The sequence below is a fragment of the Cajanus cajan genome, chromosome 7 (assembly GCF_000230855.2).
Source record: "Cajanus cajan strain Asha chromosome 7, NIPB_CcT2T_4, whole genome shotgun sequence".
In the NCBI taxonomy this organism is placed as follows: domain Eukaryota; kingdom Viridiplantae; phylum Streptophyta; class Magnoliopsida; order Fabales; family Fabaceae; genus Cajanus; species Cajanus cajan.
In genome coordinates this window covers 22,232,955-22,248,682 of record NC_138523.1, presented here as the reverse complement: position 1 = coordinate 22,248,682, position 15,728 = coordinate 22,232,955, and the positions used below count along the sequence as shown (strand labels likewise).

At 38.5% G+C, this 15,728-nt stretch overlaps 1 protein-coding gene across 1 annotated transcript; it reads left to right on the top strand.

Moving 5' to 3' along the window:
* Nucleotides 1-12,886: 12,886 nt before the first annotated feature.
* LOC145949907 (uncharacterized) lies at nt 12,887-15,464 on the top strand. The gene is made up of 3 exons (XM_083060814.1): nt 12,887-13,023; nt 13,296-13,932; nt 15,147-15,464. The coding sequence occupies exons 1-3, from the start codon at nt 12,887-12,889 to the stop codon at nt 15,462-15,464; spliced, it is 1,092 nt and encodes a 363-aa protein (XP_082916940.1).
* Nucleotides 15,465-15,728: the final 264 nt, after the last annotated feature.

Genomic DNA, 15,728 nt, shown 5'->3' with positions numbered 1-15,728 from the left:
TAGCCCAATTACTAGTCACACCCTCAAGCATTGCTAAATGCCACCCCTCTTTTCCTACTGAAAAAATAGAAAATGAGTGTATCAACAAAGGAGGTTAAATGGAGTCAAATTCTCCAAGTAACCCACCCTAGAATCAAAATACAATGACTAATAAAAGAAACTAAAGTGCCTCACAAATACAAAGGCAAAAATAAGCCTATACAAGAGAATTATGTACAAGATATTTACAATCAGAACTACGCCTTCTCTTCATGATATAGTGGTCCAAATTGAAGAGTACCTTGGGCTTGGAAGCTCACTAGTCTTCAAGGTGTCCATTGGTCTTCAAGGTGGCCATAGCTCTAGAGATTAGGCCCTTGGCCCATGGTCCATCATCCCATTCCTCTTGGTTCCTTCAATGTATCACCTCTTGGATTCCTTGGCCTTGGCCATAGTCTATCAGATAGCTAGGGTCTCCCCATAGTAGCGATCCCATCAAACCAATCATGCCAAATATCTCAACTCGATAACATCAAGATTGGTAAAAGGCCTACAAGACAACCATGACACCCTCAAGCCACATCAGTAAATACCATATCACCACAAGAGCTTACTTGCCCTCTTGTAAACACTCCTCTACCCCCCCAACAACTGTAACAGAACATCCAAGTCACCCACATCTACATCCTCGTGCTCAAAACATCACTATAATGAGCATGAATCAAAACAACATTCCAACAGTACATCCACCTAAATCCATCTCAACAATCATCAACCATGAAACCTCAACAATCAGCAATCATCATTCAAGAAGATCCCAGCAAGACACCTGGAGAGGCATTACAATACTCACTTGGCAGGAACAACACCAAAATCCCTACCATCTATCCCTAGTAAAGACACTTAGAGAGACATCATAATACTCACATAGTAGGAACAACATAAAGTTCCTGCTAACCTTCAAAATCAATCAGTAAAGACAGCCCAAGCCAAGGGCACCAGAAGAGCACTAAGGACATCAACAGGCACTATCTTCCATCATTCCCTCAACAGAGAAAGACAGGATCCGAAGTCACGATCCTTCTCAATCAAAGACAAGAAGACACCACTCCTCCAAATTTTTCAAATGGAGAAAATAGATCATAAGTTACAATTCTTTCACTCCTCTTTCCACTATCACAAGGGCATTACCAACAAATTATCAACATCCTTGCCTGAGAAAAGATAATCAAACTACATCATCACAGTAGGCAACTTGGAGAGGCCAACACAATAATACTCATCATCCTAAGCAGGTGACCTGAAGAGGCCAACACAATAATATTACCCATCACAACAAGCAACCTAGAGAGGTCAACATAGTAATACTCATTATCATAGTAGATGGCCTAAAGAGGCTGGCACAATAATACTCACCATCACAATAAGTAGCCTGAAGAGGCCGACACAATAATACTCATAATCAGAAGTAGGTGGCTTGGAGAAGCCAATATAATAATACTCACAATCACAGTAGGCAACCTGGAGAGTCTGACACAATAATACTCATCATTCCAAGTAGGTGGACTGGAGAGGTCAATATAATAATTCTCACCATCATAGCAAGCGGTCTGGAAAGGTCAACACAATAATACTCAAACATCAGGACTTGGGCCACCTAAAGCCCTAATATCAGTCTAGCCTGTAGAGGTTGAGCTTAGAAAATACTCACCCCCCTCACTAGTACACGACAAAGACATAAGGGAAAGTTTGGAGAGACGATAATCAAATCACAACTTGGGTTGATTGAAGCCCTAATATCAGTAAAGCTTGGAGAGGCCGAGCTTAGAAAATACTCATCTCCCTCACTAGTACATGACGAATCCATAAGGGAAAGTCTGGAAAGATGGTACTCAAATCATGACTTGGGTCGACTGAAGCCCTAATATCAGTCCAGACTTCAGAGGTTGAGCTTAGAAAATACTCATCTCCCTCACCGGTGCACGAAAAAGCCATAAGGGAATGTCTAGAGAGATGGTACTTAAATCATGACTTGGGCCAGTTGAAATGATGGAAGTAGTAGAAGAAGTGGTTGATGTTCTTCTTCACTCTCCACCTTCAATGTCCTTTTCTCTTGAGGTTAGACTTATCAATGGCGGAAGCAAAGGTTGAAAAGCTCCAAAGCTTGTTGAAGTAACACAAGGAGGTTCGGTTTCTTCCTTGAAGAGGAAGAAACTTGAGGAACCAAGAACAAAGGAGAAATTCCTTTGTTGAGAAGCTTAGGGGATAAGCTTCTTCTCCACGGCCTTAAGACTCTTGAGAGAGAGAATTTTAGTGAAAAATTCTAAATTCATATGCTCAAAAGTGAGTACAAGAGTGAGGTTTAGGAATTTATAGAAGTAGGTAGCTTGTGGAGCCCAAAGGCCCAATAGGGGTGATTAGTAGTCCAGAACGGGTCGTTCCCAAATTGGAACGGGCCGTTCCAAACTACTAAAATGAGAGTGATTTTGTATCCAAGAACGGGTCGTTTCCAAACTAGAACGGGCCGTTCCAAAATACAAAAATTGTCTACAAATTTAAGATGGGAACGTGGCGTTCCCAAATTGGAACGGGGCGTTCCCAAATTGGAACGGGGCGTTCCCAAATTGGAACGGTGCGTTCTCAAATTGGAACGGGGCGTCCCAAATCACCAAAATGCCTAAAACCCTAATTGAGAACTGGCCGTTCCAGATATGGTCATTGTGGGTTAAGTGCAACCCCAGGACGGGTCGTTCTAGTTTGAGAACAGGTCGTTCTGGATGTGAATTTTGCACATGCCGTCAGAGTCCAGAACGACCCGTTCTGGATTTGAAACGGGCCGTTCTAGATTTGAAACGGGCCATTTTGGCGACGCTTGATGCCTATAATAGAGAGCTCTGACACTCCCAAAAAATCACACTTTTCAGTTCTAACTTCTTTCAGTTCTGACTTCTTTCTTCTACATTCTCTTCTTTTCCTTCTACACTCTCTGAAGATCAAGGGGCACTCAGAGGAGGAGACCAAGGAGATCTCTATTTTGGTTTCAACTACTTTTATCCAGGTACGGGGGAAAAGGAAATTATTTGTATGTAGAGTTGCATGAGAGAATTGGGTAGAGGAAGAGTCCCTTAAGATTATGAGTAATTTTATAATTATTTCAGTATGAGGAATTGTTGATCCCATTAGATTCTGTATGTGTTGAGGATTAGAAATGTATATTTAATTTGTAAGAATGATGATCTGGGAGAGAGAAAAAAATTGTAGAAAAGTGTCTGAGTTAGGTTTTGGAATAATTGGGGGTTTTACCGTTTATGTTAAGATTATATTAAATTGGTAATTCCATTGATTATTATATTAATTTATGAATGTTATTGTTATATTACTTGATAAGAAATGATGATCTAGATGTGAATTGCTTGAGGGGTGTGTAAACCCTTATTTTGTTGGACTTATCTGTTGTGTATGAGATATGGAATTGTGTATGTGATATGGAATTGAGTTATAAGATGAGATGTTGTATGGATATGATTATGATTGTGATTGTGGTTCCTCACACATATGACCAGGGATGAGACGACCCTAGGTTGGTGATGCTTTAGGGATGGCATGCCCCTGGCATAGTGTGGGATGAGTGAGGCAATTAACACGCATCACTTATGTCAGATGTGATAAAAAAGAATGGCACAATCCAAGAGGGGGGGTGAATTGGATTCTATGACCCTTTAAAAATTTTCAGAGTATTTAGGATCTTTATTTCACTTAAACTTTTCTAAGACTGAATTTTCAAATGAAGCTTATTTAAAGACTTGTTATGGAAGTATGAATGATATATGCTTTCTTGATTACAAAATAATGAGGTTCAAATGTAATGCTCTAATTCAGATTAAACCATCAATATTCACACACACAAGTTAATCAAGAATTATCTTCTTTAATATTCAACCAAGAAATTACTCAAGGTAAAAGATAAAGGTAGAAGAAGATTGCATAAGTCTTTTATACTGGTTCAGCCACTCCACATGTGACCTACATCCAGTCCTTAATCAACACCTGATCAAGATTTTGTTCCACTATCTCAAGGAAGAAGGTTTACAAGCACACACACATGCATATACTTCAACACTAAAGATAACCACTTTCTTGACCCCAAGAAAGCACCTCTTGTAGAAACCCACTACAAGAAACCTTACCACTTGAGAAACCCTTCTCAAGATTTTACAAGTATTCACACAGAATAAAGGAACAAATTCACCTGGAATTCAGAAGCAAATCTTAATCTTCCCCTTTCAAGAATGTTGTGATGATGATGATCCTTTCTCAAAGTTTTTCACAAACGTTTTTACTCTTGGATTTCACAAAGAAAACTCTCCAAGATTGTCACACAGACTCCACAAAAACATTTTTCTCAATTTGATTATCAGTTCTAACTCTTGTCTTAAGTTTCTCAAAGTTCAAACTATTTATAAAAGTCTCAGACCCAGATAATCGATTATTTTAAAGAATAATCGATTATTTTGTTCTTCAGGTTTTCTGGAAACCAACCAAGAACAATATAATCGATTATTTTGCTGGATAATCGATTATTCCAGAGAGTTATTTTTGGGATAATCGATTATTTTGGAAAATAATCAATTATTGTAGCAAGGCATCCCATTTTGCCTGTTGCTGGAATAATCGATTATATTTAATGATAATCAATTATTTTGAGTTAGTTTTCAAAACTTCATTTTAAGCCTCAAAATAACTTTCTAACCTTTTTAACTCATCATCATACACTCTCTACTTAGCTTAGATATTGATTTGCTCATGCACACAGCATACACAACATAAAAACTCATTCAAAGCATTTTATTTTCTAAACTCTATTACATAGCTCTATTTCATAGCCTTTTCTTGACTTTCTCTGACTTTGTTTTTGTGCTTCCACATTGTTGTTGTTGTTGTCTCATATCTTGTGATCATCAAAACTCTTTTATTATTTTCTAAACTCTATTACATAGCTCTATTTCATAGCCTTTTCTTTACTTTCTCTGACTTTGTTTTTGTGCTTCCACATTGTTGTTGTTGTTGTCTCATATCTTGTGATCATCAAAACTCTTTTAAGCTTCAAGCTTCTCTAAGCTCAACAAGATGTGGCAGCCTTGGCATAGGGTTAATTGTAAGAGATTGTGTGGATTGTAATGTGATTGTGGTTCCTCACACTAATGACCAGGGATGAGACGAACCTTGAGTAAGTGATGCTACAAGGACTAGCGTGCCCCTGGCATGGTGTGGGATGAGTGAGGCAATTAACTCGTATCACTTGTGTCAAATGTGGCGTGGCCTTGGCATAGTGTTAATTGTAAGATTTGTGTGGATTGTGATGAATTGATGTAATTGAGATGTGAAGATGATGAATGATTGATAAATTATGATATATATAAATGCTTGTGAATATTTCATTAAGGAGTTATGATGAGATTATGTTGTGTTTTTCCTTGTGTGCTTTCCATATAGATGTTTTCTTTTCTCACCGTAAAACTTGTGGATGTTTTAGGTGAGGAAGATCCGGCTTTGAGTGGCATCTAGAATGCCAACGGTTGAATTGTGGGTATGCTCCGATATTGTGACATCGGGGCAGAGGATTTCTAGGACATGAAATTTTTATATGGATTTGGAGCTGTATTTATTATTTTTTATAAATAATTTGTAAACTCTTATGTTTCATTTACTAATTTATTTATTTTCAATCATTTTGGATATTGAAGAACATTTGTGAAGGTTTTTATGTGAACCCTTTTACCAACGTTGAAAGATTTATTCTTTAGGTTATTTACATTGTTACAATATATGTGTTGGGGTAGTAAGGGTGTGACAATTACAAGCTAAGCTTAACCATGGGTCAAGTGAACCATTGTTGGCTTAGCTTGACTGTCCACTCTAGTTTAGGAGGCTTGTGGAGCAAGCTTCTATTTAGCTTGCCTGGGAAGCAAGCTAAGTTAGAAGCTTGTAGCACAAGCTTCCTAAGGAACCAAGGTTTAAGAAGCAATTCGGCCAAAGGAGAAAGCTAGGCGGCCTTGGGCTTGTTTTGCTCCTTAATCCGTTTCAATGATTTTGGATTTGGTTTAGTTAGGTTCACCCAATGATGGTGAGACCTAGCTAAATCGATTCCTTGAAAAATATGGAGCAAAACAAGTCCAATATGTAAAATTTTGCCTAGGCCCAATTGCTAATCACACCCTCATGCCTTGCTATTTGCCACCCCACTTCTACTACTGAAAAATGTAAAATGGGTGACCTTTAATACAAGGTCAAATGGAGCAAAAGTCTCCAAAGAACCTACTCTAAATACACAATAGAATGTTCTATAAAAAGGAAATAAAGTGTCTTACAAATACAAATGCAAAATAAACCTATACAAGTAACTACTATATTTAAAAACATATGAAAGGTCTTCAAAATCATCCCATTCCTGTTGGTCCCTTTAATGTATCACCTCTTGGTCTCCTTAGTCTTGGCATGTTTCCATCATGAAGACCTAATATCAGTCTAGCTTGGAAATACTAAGCTTAGAAAATACTCACTTCCCAAACTGATACACGACAAAGCCATAAGGGAAAAGTCTAGAGAGACGGTACTCATCACGACTTGGGCCGGCTGGAAGCCCTAATACCAGTCTAGCCTAGAGGGGTTGAGCTCATAATATTCTTACTTCGCAATAGACCTAGAAGAAATCTTCACCTCACCATTGCAAACAAGAAATCAGAAGAAGCAACATGGAGCATCTAACACGAAGGCAGAAGATCAGATGGTACAATTGTTGTTCCTCAATTAAGCATGCAACCCGAAACTCAGCTACTCCAAAGAGCAAGGATACAGGCAAACCCATCTATTCAAAGAAATCAATATGGAGACACCTGCATCAAGGGATAAAATAGAAGACCTAGATTAAATGTCTACGTCTTTACTTGCCTTTGGAAAGGAAACACATGGCCATCCAAAGTACAAGTAAAGAAAGGCAGCTGTAGACACCCAATTTCGTTCGAGATACTAAAACAAGATAAATGCCTACTAAAATAAGGAAAGAGGTCTTTGAAGGCCCAACATGACATTAGAATGGACTAGAATAGCATCAAAAGGCCCAGAAGATCAAAAGGGCTAAATTAGAAGCTTAGAATGGGTCGTTCCCAATCTAGAACGAACGGTTCCAAACCACCAAAAAGGCCTGAAAACCCTAGGTCAAAACGGGTCATTCCCAAATCAGAATGGACTGTTTTGACCTATGTTGTTATGAACAAAATATCAGTTTGGAACGGGTCGTTCCAATTTTGAAAATGGCTCGTTCCGAATTCAAATTTTGTTCATAACAAACCAATCCAGAACAACTCGTTCTGATGACCAAAATGGTCGTTCCAATTGATTCTGAAGTCTATAAATAGGTGTCTCGTGCATAGTACAAAGGGACCGAAGTTGGAGCAAAAAAGAGATGACTTGTGACTCATTTTCTATAGTTTTAGTTTAGATACTCTCTCTTCCTCTTCCTTTGTATTTCTTAAGTGTTTGCGAGATCATTTGTAGAGCGAAGGGCTACCAAAATGCATCTTTAACACAACATTTGAAGATTTCTATAAAGGTTGCTTCAGAGGTATTCTCATCAATTCCATATCTCTTCTTTATTTAAATTATCTTATTCATATGATATTGCCTTGAGTAGATAATAATAATATAGATAACATCTTTTCAAACGCTCGGGGTTTAAACCCCTTATTTTCGTAAAGATTTGTAATAAGAACAATGTGTAAATAATCAATAAAAAGGGGATAAAATGTTTAAATTATGATTCTTTATTATGCTAAATTCATCATAAGGTGCCGAATTAGGGCATTGTAGGGTGTCTAACACCTTCCCTACATGTAACCGCGCCCCAAAACCTAATTCTGACTATGAAGGCCATAATTGATTTGCAAAAACCTTTTCCTTTTTTTGATGTTTTGAGTAAAATATCGGTGACAACTCCTTTGAACCTTTTCAAAAACCATTGATTAGGAATTAGTCTAGTTTTCGAGCATTCCATAACCGATGAGATTTTCAAAACGAAGGTCTAAACCATTCGTGGGTGAGATCAAAATTTTTCGGGCTCCAACATCACCAAACATATGAATTTGGGATAATAAAAGTGGCCATGGGGCTTGGTGATGTTAATTCAATTAAAACTTGTATAGTTGCATGCAGTTCAATCTAACTTTCTTAAACAATTTATTAGATTGATACAACCTTTTCTCACCATAGATAAGGTGCAGTACAACATTTTTTTTGAAGTAGTAAAACTAGTAGCCTAGATTGAAATATACATCTAAGCATAGAAATGAAATAGACACCCCCACAAAAACAACAAAGTACAAAATCAAAAACTAATATGAAATAGACATGTAAACATGGATTTCATAAACCACTAATTTACCTTAAAGCATTGGAAGAAAATATCTTTATCAGGCTTGGAAATTGCTTCCCATGAGACCCACGATGTATAATATTATTGCTTAATGGTCAATGTGACAACCTTTGATGCAATATTTGATGGGTTAAACCTAAATAGAAAACAAAGACATGATAATTTAAAACTCAATAAACTTAACTTTACATATAATTAAAAAAATTATATAAATGCTAATTTATTCTTACCCTTTACTAGTAGCTTCAATAAAAGGAAGATCATCAAGTGGTGGGTCCCCCTCATTTAAGTTTTCACTAGCAGGTGGTGGATTAACATAAGGTGTGTATTCAACAACCGAAGATGGAGATGGTGTGGATGTAATACCTAGGGATGGAAATGGTGTAGGAACAATAACTGTGGATGGGGATGGTATAGAAGTAATAACTAGGAATAAAGATGGCGTGGATGCTACAATTGAGGATGGGGATGGGGATGGTTGATGAGTCATTATTTTCCCTTATTTATTTATCTTTTTGTACTTATTTTAATTGTTGATTTGGGCTTAATCGCTTATTAATTGTACAGTTTCACTGTTTGGGCTTCATTGGGCTAGTAATTCGAATTTTAATTAATTCTGATTCACTTGGTCTAATTGTTGCTTATCAATTATTTTCAGGTTAATTGTGGAGCATTTTCGGGCTTGGATATTATTTTTGGACTTCAAGAGATAAAGGGTCACGTAAGCACCATGTTAGCACCAACTTGCCACATCAGCCACATGTTTACATTATTGTTAACCTTGTTTTAGTCTTTTTTGGGCAAGACAAATGGGAAGGAGGCCCACTTTCATTTTAGGGTTTGACCATGTTTCTTTTAGGTCTTGAGGGTTGACCATGCAGCCACCAAGTGGGTAGACTGGAGATCATCAAGTGGTGGGTCCCCCTCATTTAAGTTTTCACCAGCAGGTGGTGGATTAACATAAGGTGTGTATTCAACAACCGAAGATGGAGATGGTGTGGATGTAATACCTAGGGATGGAAATGGTGTAGGAACAATAACTATGGATGGGGATGGTATAGAAGTAATAACCAGGAATAAAGATGGTGTGGATGCTACAATTGAGGATGGGGATGGGGATGGTTGATGAGTCATTATTTTCCCTTATTTATTTATCTTTTTGTACTTATTTTAATTGTTGATTTGGGCTTAATCGCTTATTAATTGTACAGTTTCACTGTTTCGGCTTCATTGGGCTAGTAATTCGAATTTTAATTAATTATGATTCACTTGGTCTAATTGTTGCTTATCAATTATTTTCAGGCTAATTGTGGAGCATTTTCGGGCTTGGATATTATTTTTGGACTTCAAGAGATAAAGGGCCACGTAAGCACCATGTCAGCACCAACTTGCCACATCAGCCACATGTTTACATTATTGTTAACCTTGTTTTAGTCTTTTTTGGTCCAGACAAATGGGAAGGAGGCCCACTTTCATTTTAGGGTTTGACCATGTTTCTTTTAGGTCTTGAGGGTTGACCATGCAGCCACCAAGTGGGCAGACTGGATGTGACCATGTTTCTCTCCTTCTTCTCTTACATTTTCCCTGTTCTGGAACTCTTTCTTCACGTTTTTCTTCTCTGGTTGTATTGAGAATAGAGATTACTCATTTTTCATTTTTTTCTTCCATTTCTCTCTTTGTTTTCTTCTTTGTCTTCCTCCATGGAAGCCTAAACTAGTAACACTTTCTAATTGAGTTTAATGCTTATTGAGGTCTTTTTATTTCACTACATCTTCGTATTCTAACCCTTGTATTTTCCATGCTTAATGGTATTTGTTCATCTGGATTGAATGTTTTGTTCACGATTTGCTTAATCCCGTGAAACAGAGAAATGAATGTATGCTAATGCTTCATTTGTATGCGTTCAAAACAAGAGTAATGATGTTTAGTGATTACTAGAAGTTGAACCAAGGTTTAAAACGATTTGAAGATAATATTTTTAACCAATGATGAGTGTGTGATGACTAAGTTGGAGAGTGTATTGTTTTATTGATTACTGTTGACTTTTTTGTTCATTTGAATCTGAAAACCTTCCATATTGTGTGTTTGTTTGTATTACATGAACCTTGGATTGGCATTGTTTCTCCTTGAGAGATGACCTAGGAGTCACTTCCTAGTACTACAAATTTCGTATTTTATTTGATCGGGTACGAAACCGATCGAATTTGGCACTGTTGCTGGGGAGCAACGCTCCAACCAAAGGTTCATAATATAGTGTGTGTTGTGTTATTTTCGTGTTTGTGTTTGTGTATGTTAGTGTGTCTCTGTCCGTCTGTTCATTGTGAAGTGTGGTGAGTTAGTAGGGTAACTATATTTTTTTGGTGCATTCTGGTGCGTTTTTTGGTGCAGTTTGGTGCATATTTGGTGCAGTTTTTGCTCTGTTTTGGTGCGCCAGACTGTTTTGATTTTAGTCTGTACTCTATTTTCATTTTAGTGTGTGTAGGCATACTCTGTTTTCTCTCCCTACTAGTCCTCTGTTCAGATTCTAAAACTGTGGGAAAATGGTGCGGAAGTGTTACAAATCTGGTACAAAATCTAGTGCAAAATCTGGTGCAAAATGTGGCGCGTGAATAGTGTTGAATAGTAGCTGAATTTTCCAATTAATTGTGATTTTTGGTTTTGATAGCTAGACTTGTTATTTTTACCTCAAATTTTGTGTGGTAATTTCTTTCAACCTATATTTTTTTTTTAAAAAGAGCAAGGGCACCCAGTTTGGTCTAGATTTGGAGATACTAAAATTTTTGAAAATAGTTTTCAGCAAAACTTCAAACGACCATAACTTTTGCTCTGGTTATCAGAATAGGACAAACTTTTTTTCTTCAAATTGTGTAGAAAAATGAGATCTATCAAACCCAGACAGTAACGCCATCTAGCCCCAGCTATATTTTCAAAAAAAAGGTCATTTACTATTTTTTTTCTTCTATTTTTGAAGTTTTATTTCCCTATTTTTCAAAGCTTTTCATGGGCAGTTCATATAGTTAGGCTTTGAATTTTGCTTTGAAATTTTTTGTGGTAGTTTCTAATGATTTTAGGATGATATTGGTGCATTGGTTTTGATAGTTTCCAAGTTTTCATGAAAATTCCCTTTTTACCCCTATTGTTCACGTGGTAGTTGCATGTGATTGCATGTAGTGCATGACTAGGAACAATCCAGGTATTTTGCATCCATTTGATCCTGAAATAGATAGGACCTTCCTTAGCTTAGTTAGAGAGCAGATAGTTCCACCTCCTGAGGGTGATAACCATAGTGTGAGTGTAGCATCTGAAGTTGACTCAACTGAAAACATGGGTGACCAACCTGCACCTCGAGAGAGAACACTTAGGGAAATGGCTGCACCTGATTTCACATATGAGAGTTTATGCATTCAATACCCTGAGGAAGATGTTCCTTTTGTGCTTAAAACTGGACTAATCTATTTGTTGCCCAAGTTTCATGGTCGTGCAGGTGAGGATCCACACAAGCATCTGAAGGAGTTCCACATAGTCTGTTTCACCATGAGACCACATAATGTCCTTGAAGATCACATATACCTGAAGGCATTCCCTTTTTCATTGGAGGATCTTGCCAAGGACTGGTTGTACTATTTGGCTCCTGGTTCAATAACAAGCTGGGATAACTTGAAGAGAGTCTTCCTCGAAAAATTCTTCCCTGCATCCAGGACCACTGCAATCCGAAAAGACATATCTGGAATTAGGCAACTCGTGGGGGAGAACTTATATGAGTACTGGGAGAGATTCAAGAGGCTGTGTGCTAGCTGCCCTCACCATCCAATTTCTGAGCAGCTATTATTGTAGTATTTCTATGAGGGGTTGAACATAAAGGATAAAAGCATGATTGATGCAGCTAGTGGAGGAGCTTTAGGAGATATGACACCTGCTTCTGCTAGAGGGCTGATTGAAAAAATGGCATCCAATTCGCAACAATTCAATATGAGGAGTGATGCCATAGTTGTGAGAGGTGTCCATGATGTGGGAGCCTCTAAGTCAACAGAACATAAGAAGCTAGAGAGTAAGATTGATGCTCTCACCACCTTAGTCTCCTAACTTGCTACAAGTCAAAAATTTGTTGCACCAGCAAAAGTATGTGGCATCTGCACTTCAATTAATCATCCAAAAAATGCTTGTCCCTCCTTGCAAGACTCTTCTACAGGTCTTGATGCCCCACAAGCATATGCTGCCAACATTTACAACAATAGACCCCCACACCAACAATAACAAAATTATGATACGTCTTCCAATAGATATAATCCTGGTTGGAGGAATCATCCCAACTTGAGGTGGGGAAATTCTCAGCAGTAGCAAAATCAAGCACCTTTCCAGAACCATCCCTCGAGTTCTTCATACTTGCCTCCTCAACAGAGACCTCTACCTGCACCTACAGCCCCACTAGCTCAACCTTCTACTTCTTCTGAGCCTTCATTAGAGGAGCTGGTGAGGTAGATGACCATCCAAAACATGCAGTTCCAGCAAGAGACCAGAGCTTCCATTCAGAGTTTGACAAATCAAATGGGTCAGATGGCCACTCAACTCAATCAGGCACAATCCCAAAATTTAGACAAGTTACCTTCACAGACTGTGTAGAATCCAAAGAATGTGAGTTCCATCACCTTGAGGTCTAGAAAAAAAATTGACATACTAGCACCTACAGCTGTACCTTCACTGTACCTAAGCCTACACTTGAGAGAGAGGCCCCTACAAGTAGTGGCAGAAAATTTCATACAGGTGGACCTTCTTCTAGTGCACATAGTGATGATCTACATTAGCCTCCTATCCCTCTTCCATTTCCACCAAAGTCAATTCCAAGGAAAAAGATGGAAGAGGTGGATAAGGAGATATTGGAGACCTTCAGGAAGGTAGAGGTGAACATACCTCTTCTGGATGCCATCAAGAAAATTCCCAAATATGCTAAGTTTTTGAAGGAGTTGTGCACCCACAAGAGGAAGCTAAAGGGCAATGAGCGAATCAGCATGGGAAAAAATGTCTCAACTCTCATAGGTAAATTTGTTCCATACATTCCTGAAAAATGTAAGGACCCAGGTACATTTTGTGTACCTTGCATTATGGGTAACAGTAAATTTGAAAATGTCATGCTTGATTTAGGAGCTTTAATTAATGTCATGCCTCTGTCTATCTTTAATTCTCTGTCTCTTGGACCTTTGCAACCTACGGGTGTGGTCATTCAGTTGGCCAATAGGAGTGTTGCCCACCCCACAGGTTTTATAGAAGATGTCTTGGTTCGGGTAGGTGAACTTATTTTTTCTGCAGATTTTTATGTTCTTGATATGGAGGAGGGATTCTCCCATGGTTCTGTTCCAATCATTTTGGGTAGACCATTTTTGAAAATAGCCTATACCAAGATTGATGTATATGTTGGTACCTTGTCTATGGAATTTTGTGATATTGTTGTTCATTTTAATATTTTGGATGCCATGAAATTTCCTTCTAAAGCCCATTCTGTTTTTCGTGCTAAATTGATTGATGATTTAGTTGATGAGCACATTCATGATTGTAGACCCCTAAAATTGTCCGGGTCGGAAATAAGACTCGAAGACTCTCGAAGACCGAAGGAAAGTCAGCCAGAAGGACTCCTGGAAGACCCTAGGATGATTATCTGTAGGTTTAGAGGTCTTAGAGTAGCTTAAAATAAGGATGTGGGAGGATTGAAGCTCAATACGGCCTCCTAGAAGTTCAGTACGGCCGTACTGAACAATTTGAACTACAATACGGCCGTACTGAAACCAATACGGCCGTACTGTAGTTCAAATCTTCAGTACGGGCCGTATTGATGTCAGAGGTCGTACTGCGCCTCACTCCTATATATAGGACATCATTTGGACGTCATTCCACACTTTTCCACACTTCTTGGACTCTCTTCTTGAGTATTCTAGGGTTTTTGAGCAGTGTTCTGCCCTAGGAATCTCTCCGAGAGCCGATCCGACGAAGTTCTTGAGTTCTGAGCATTTAGCTTGAGAATTCGAACTAGTCGAAGGGAAATCTTTTTGATTTCCATAGTAAAGATTAATTTTTAGGGAAGGAGCGAGCGAGCGTGTAGTGGGAGGGAGCGCCAAAAAGCCTCCTAACATTTGAATATATAAAAGCACGCTTCAAAGGTTTCTTCTTCAAAATCCTTCCTTTTACTGCTTTCTGATTGTTGCATCGCATGTTTAATTTATTCATCATGTAGATATCTTATTCATAGCCGTTTATAATAAATAGGGGTAATTTAGTAATTTTACATTGTTATTTATGAAATAATCTGTCATAGGGAACCCGAAAGGGGCGTTGTGGGGTGCTAACACCTTCCTCGCACGTAACCGACTCCCTTACCCGACTCTGGTTGTAGTGGCCAAAGTTGATTTATGAAATCAATTGCCTTATCCCTTTTTCCAATGTTTTGAGTAAAACATTGGTGGCGACTCCAAGAACCCTACTTTGCGAAAACCACTAATCCATGGAGGGTCCCGCTTGGGATTAACATGGATTGGTGAATCATTTAATAAAATTGTTAGTTCGATGAGGTCTCAATTTGAGAATAAGTCGTTCTAACAATCCATCATTTTTCAAAACTTTAAAAAGAGTCCGACCATCGTCGCGAATGCCAAGGTCCGTTTCGGCGGGTGGCGACAATGATTTTGATTCTTCTCATGCTAAGAAACATTCATTTTTATTTGATTTGTATAACTGCCTTTTATGCATTGAGTCTGAATCTGAATATGAGTCTGAATGTGAAATTGATTGTGATGAGGCATCTGAATTTGATACTTTGGGTGTTGTACCTCTTGGTCTTGATTTTATAGAGTCAGAATGCACTAACCATGTTGCAAGAAGTACAAAAGAATCTGACTTCCAGGTTGAGGTACAGGTTACGGAACCCCTTCTCCCTTCTTTGGTTCCTTCTGATGTTCAGTCAGCACCCACACCAGAGTTGAAGCCTCTTCCAAAGAACCTCAAGTATGCTTACTTAGAGGATGATGAGAGATTTCCTGTGATCATATCCACCTCCCTTGATGCTGATTAAGAGGATAGGTTGTTGCATGTGCTCCGGAAGCACAAAAAGGCAATTGGTTGGACCCTGGTAGACATTCATGGCATTAGCCCATCCACGTGCATGCATAGGATATTATTGGAGGATGGAGCTAAACTAGTGAGACAGCCTCAGAGGAGACTTAACCCGGTGATTTTGGACGTTGTAAAGAAAGAGGTGACCAAGCTTCTACAGGCTGGGATCATCTATCCTATTTCAGACAGTCAGTGGGTGAGTCCAGTCCAAGTGGTCCCAAGA

What these genes read in the sequence shown, in the direction of transcription:
- LOC145949907 (XM_083060814.1), top strand. Translation starts at nt 12,887, where the DNA reads ATGACCATCCAAAACATGCAGTTCCAGCAAGAGACCAGAGCTTCCATT. An exon ending in AAGTTACCTTCACAGACTGT is followed by an intron (nt 13,024 to 13,295) that starts GTAGAATCCAAA and finishes GGAGACCTTCAG; the next exon opens with GAAGGTAGAGGTGAACATAC. An exon ending in CTAAATTGATTGATGATTTA is followed by an intron (nt 13,933 to 15,146) that starts GTTGATGAGCAC and finishes TTATGCATTGAG; the next exon opens with TCTGAATCTGAATATGAGTC.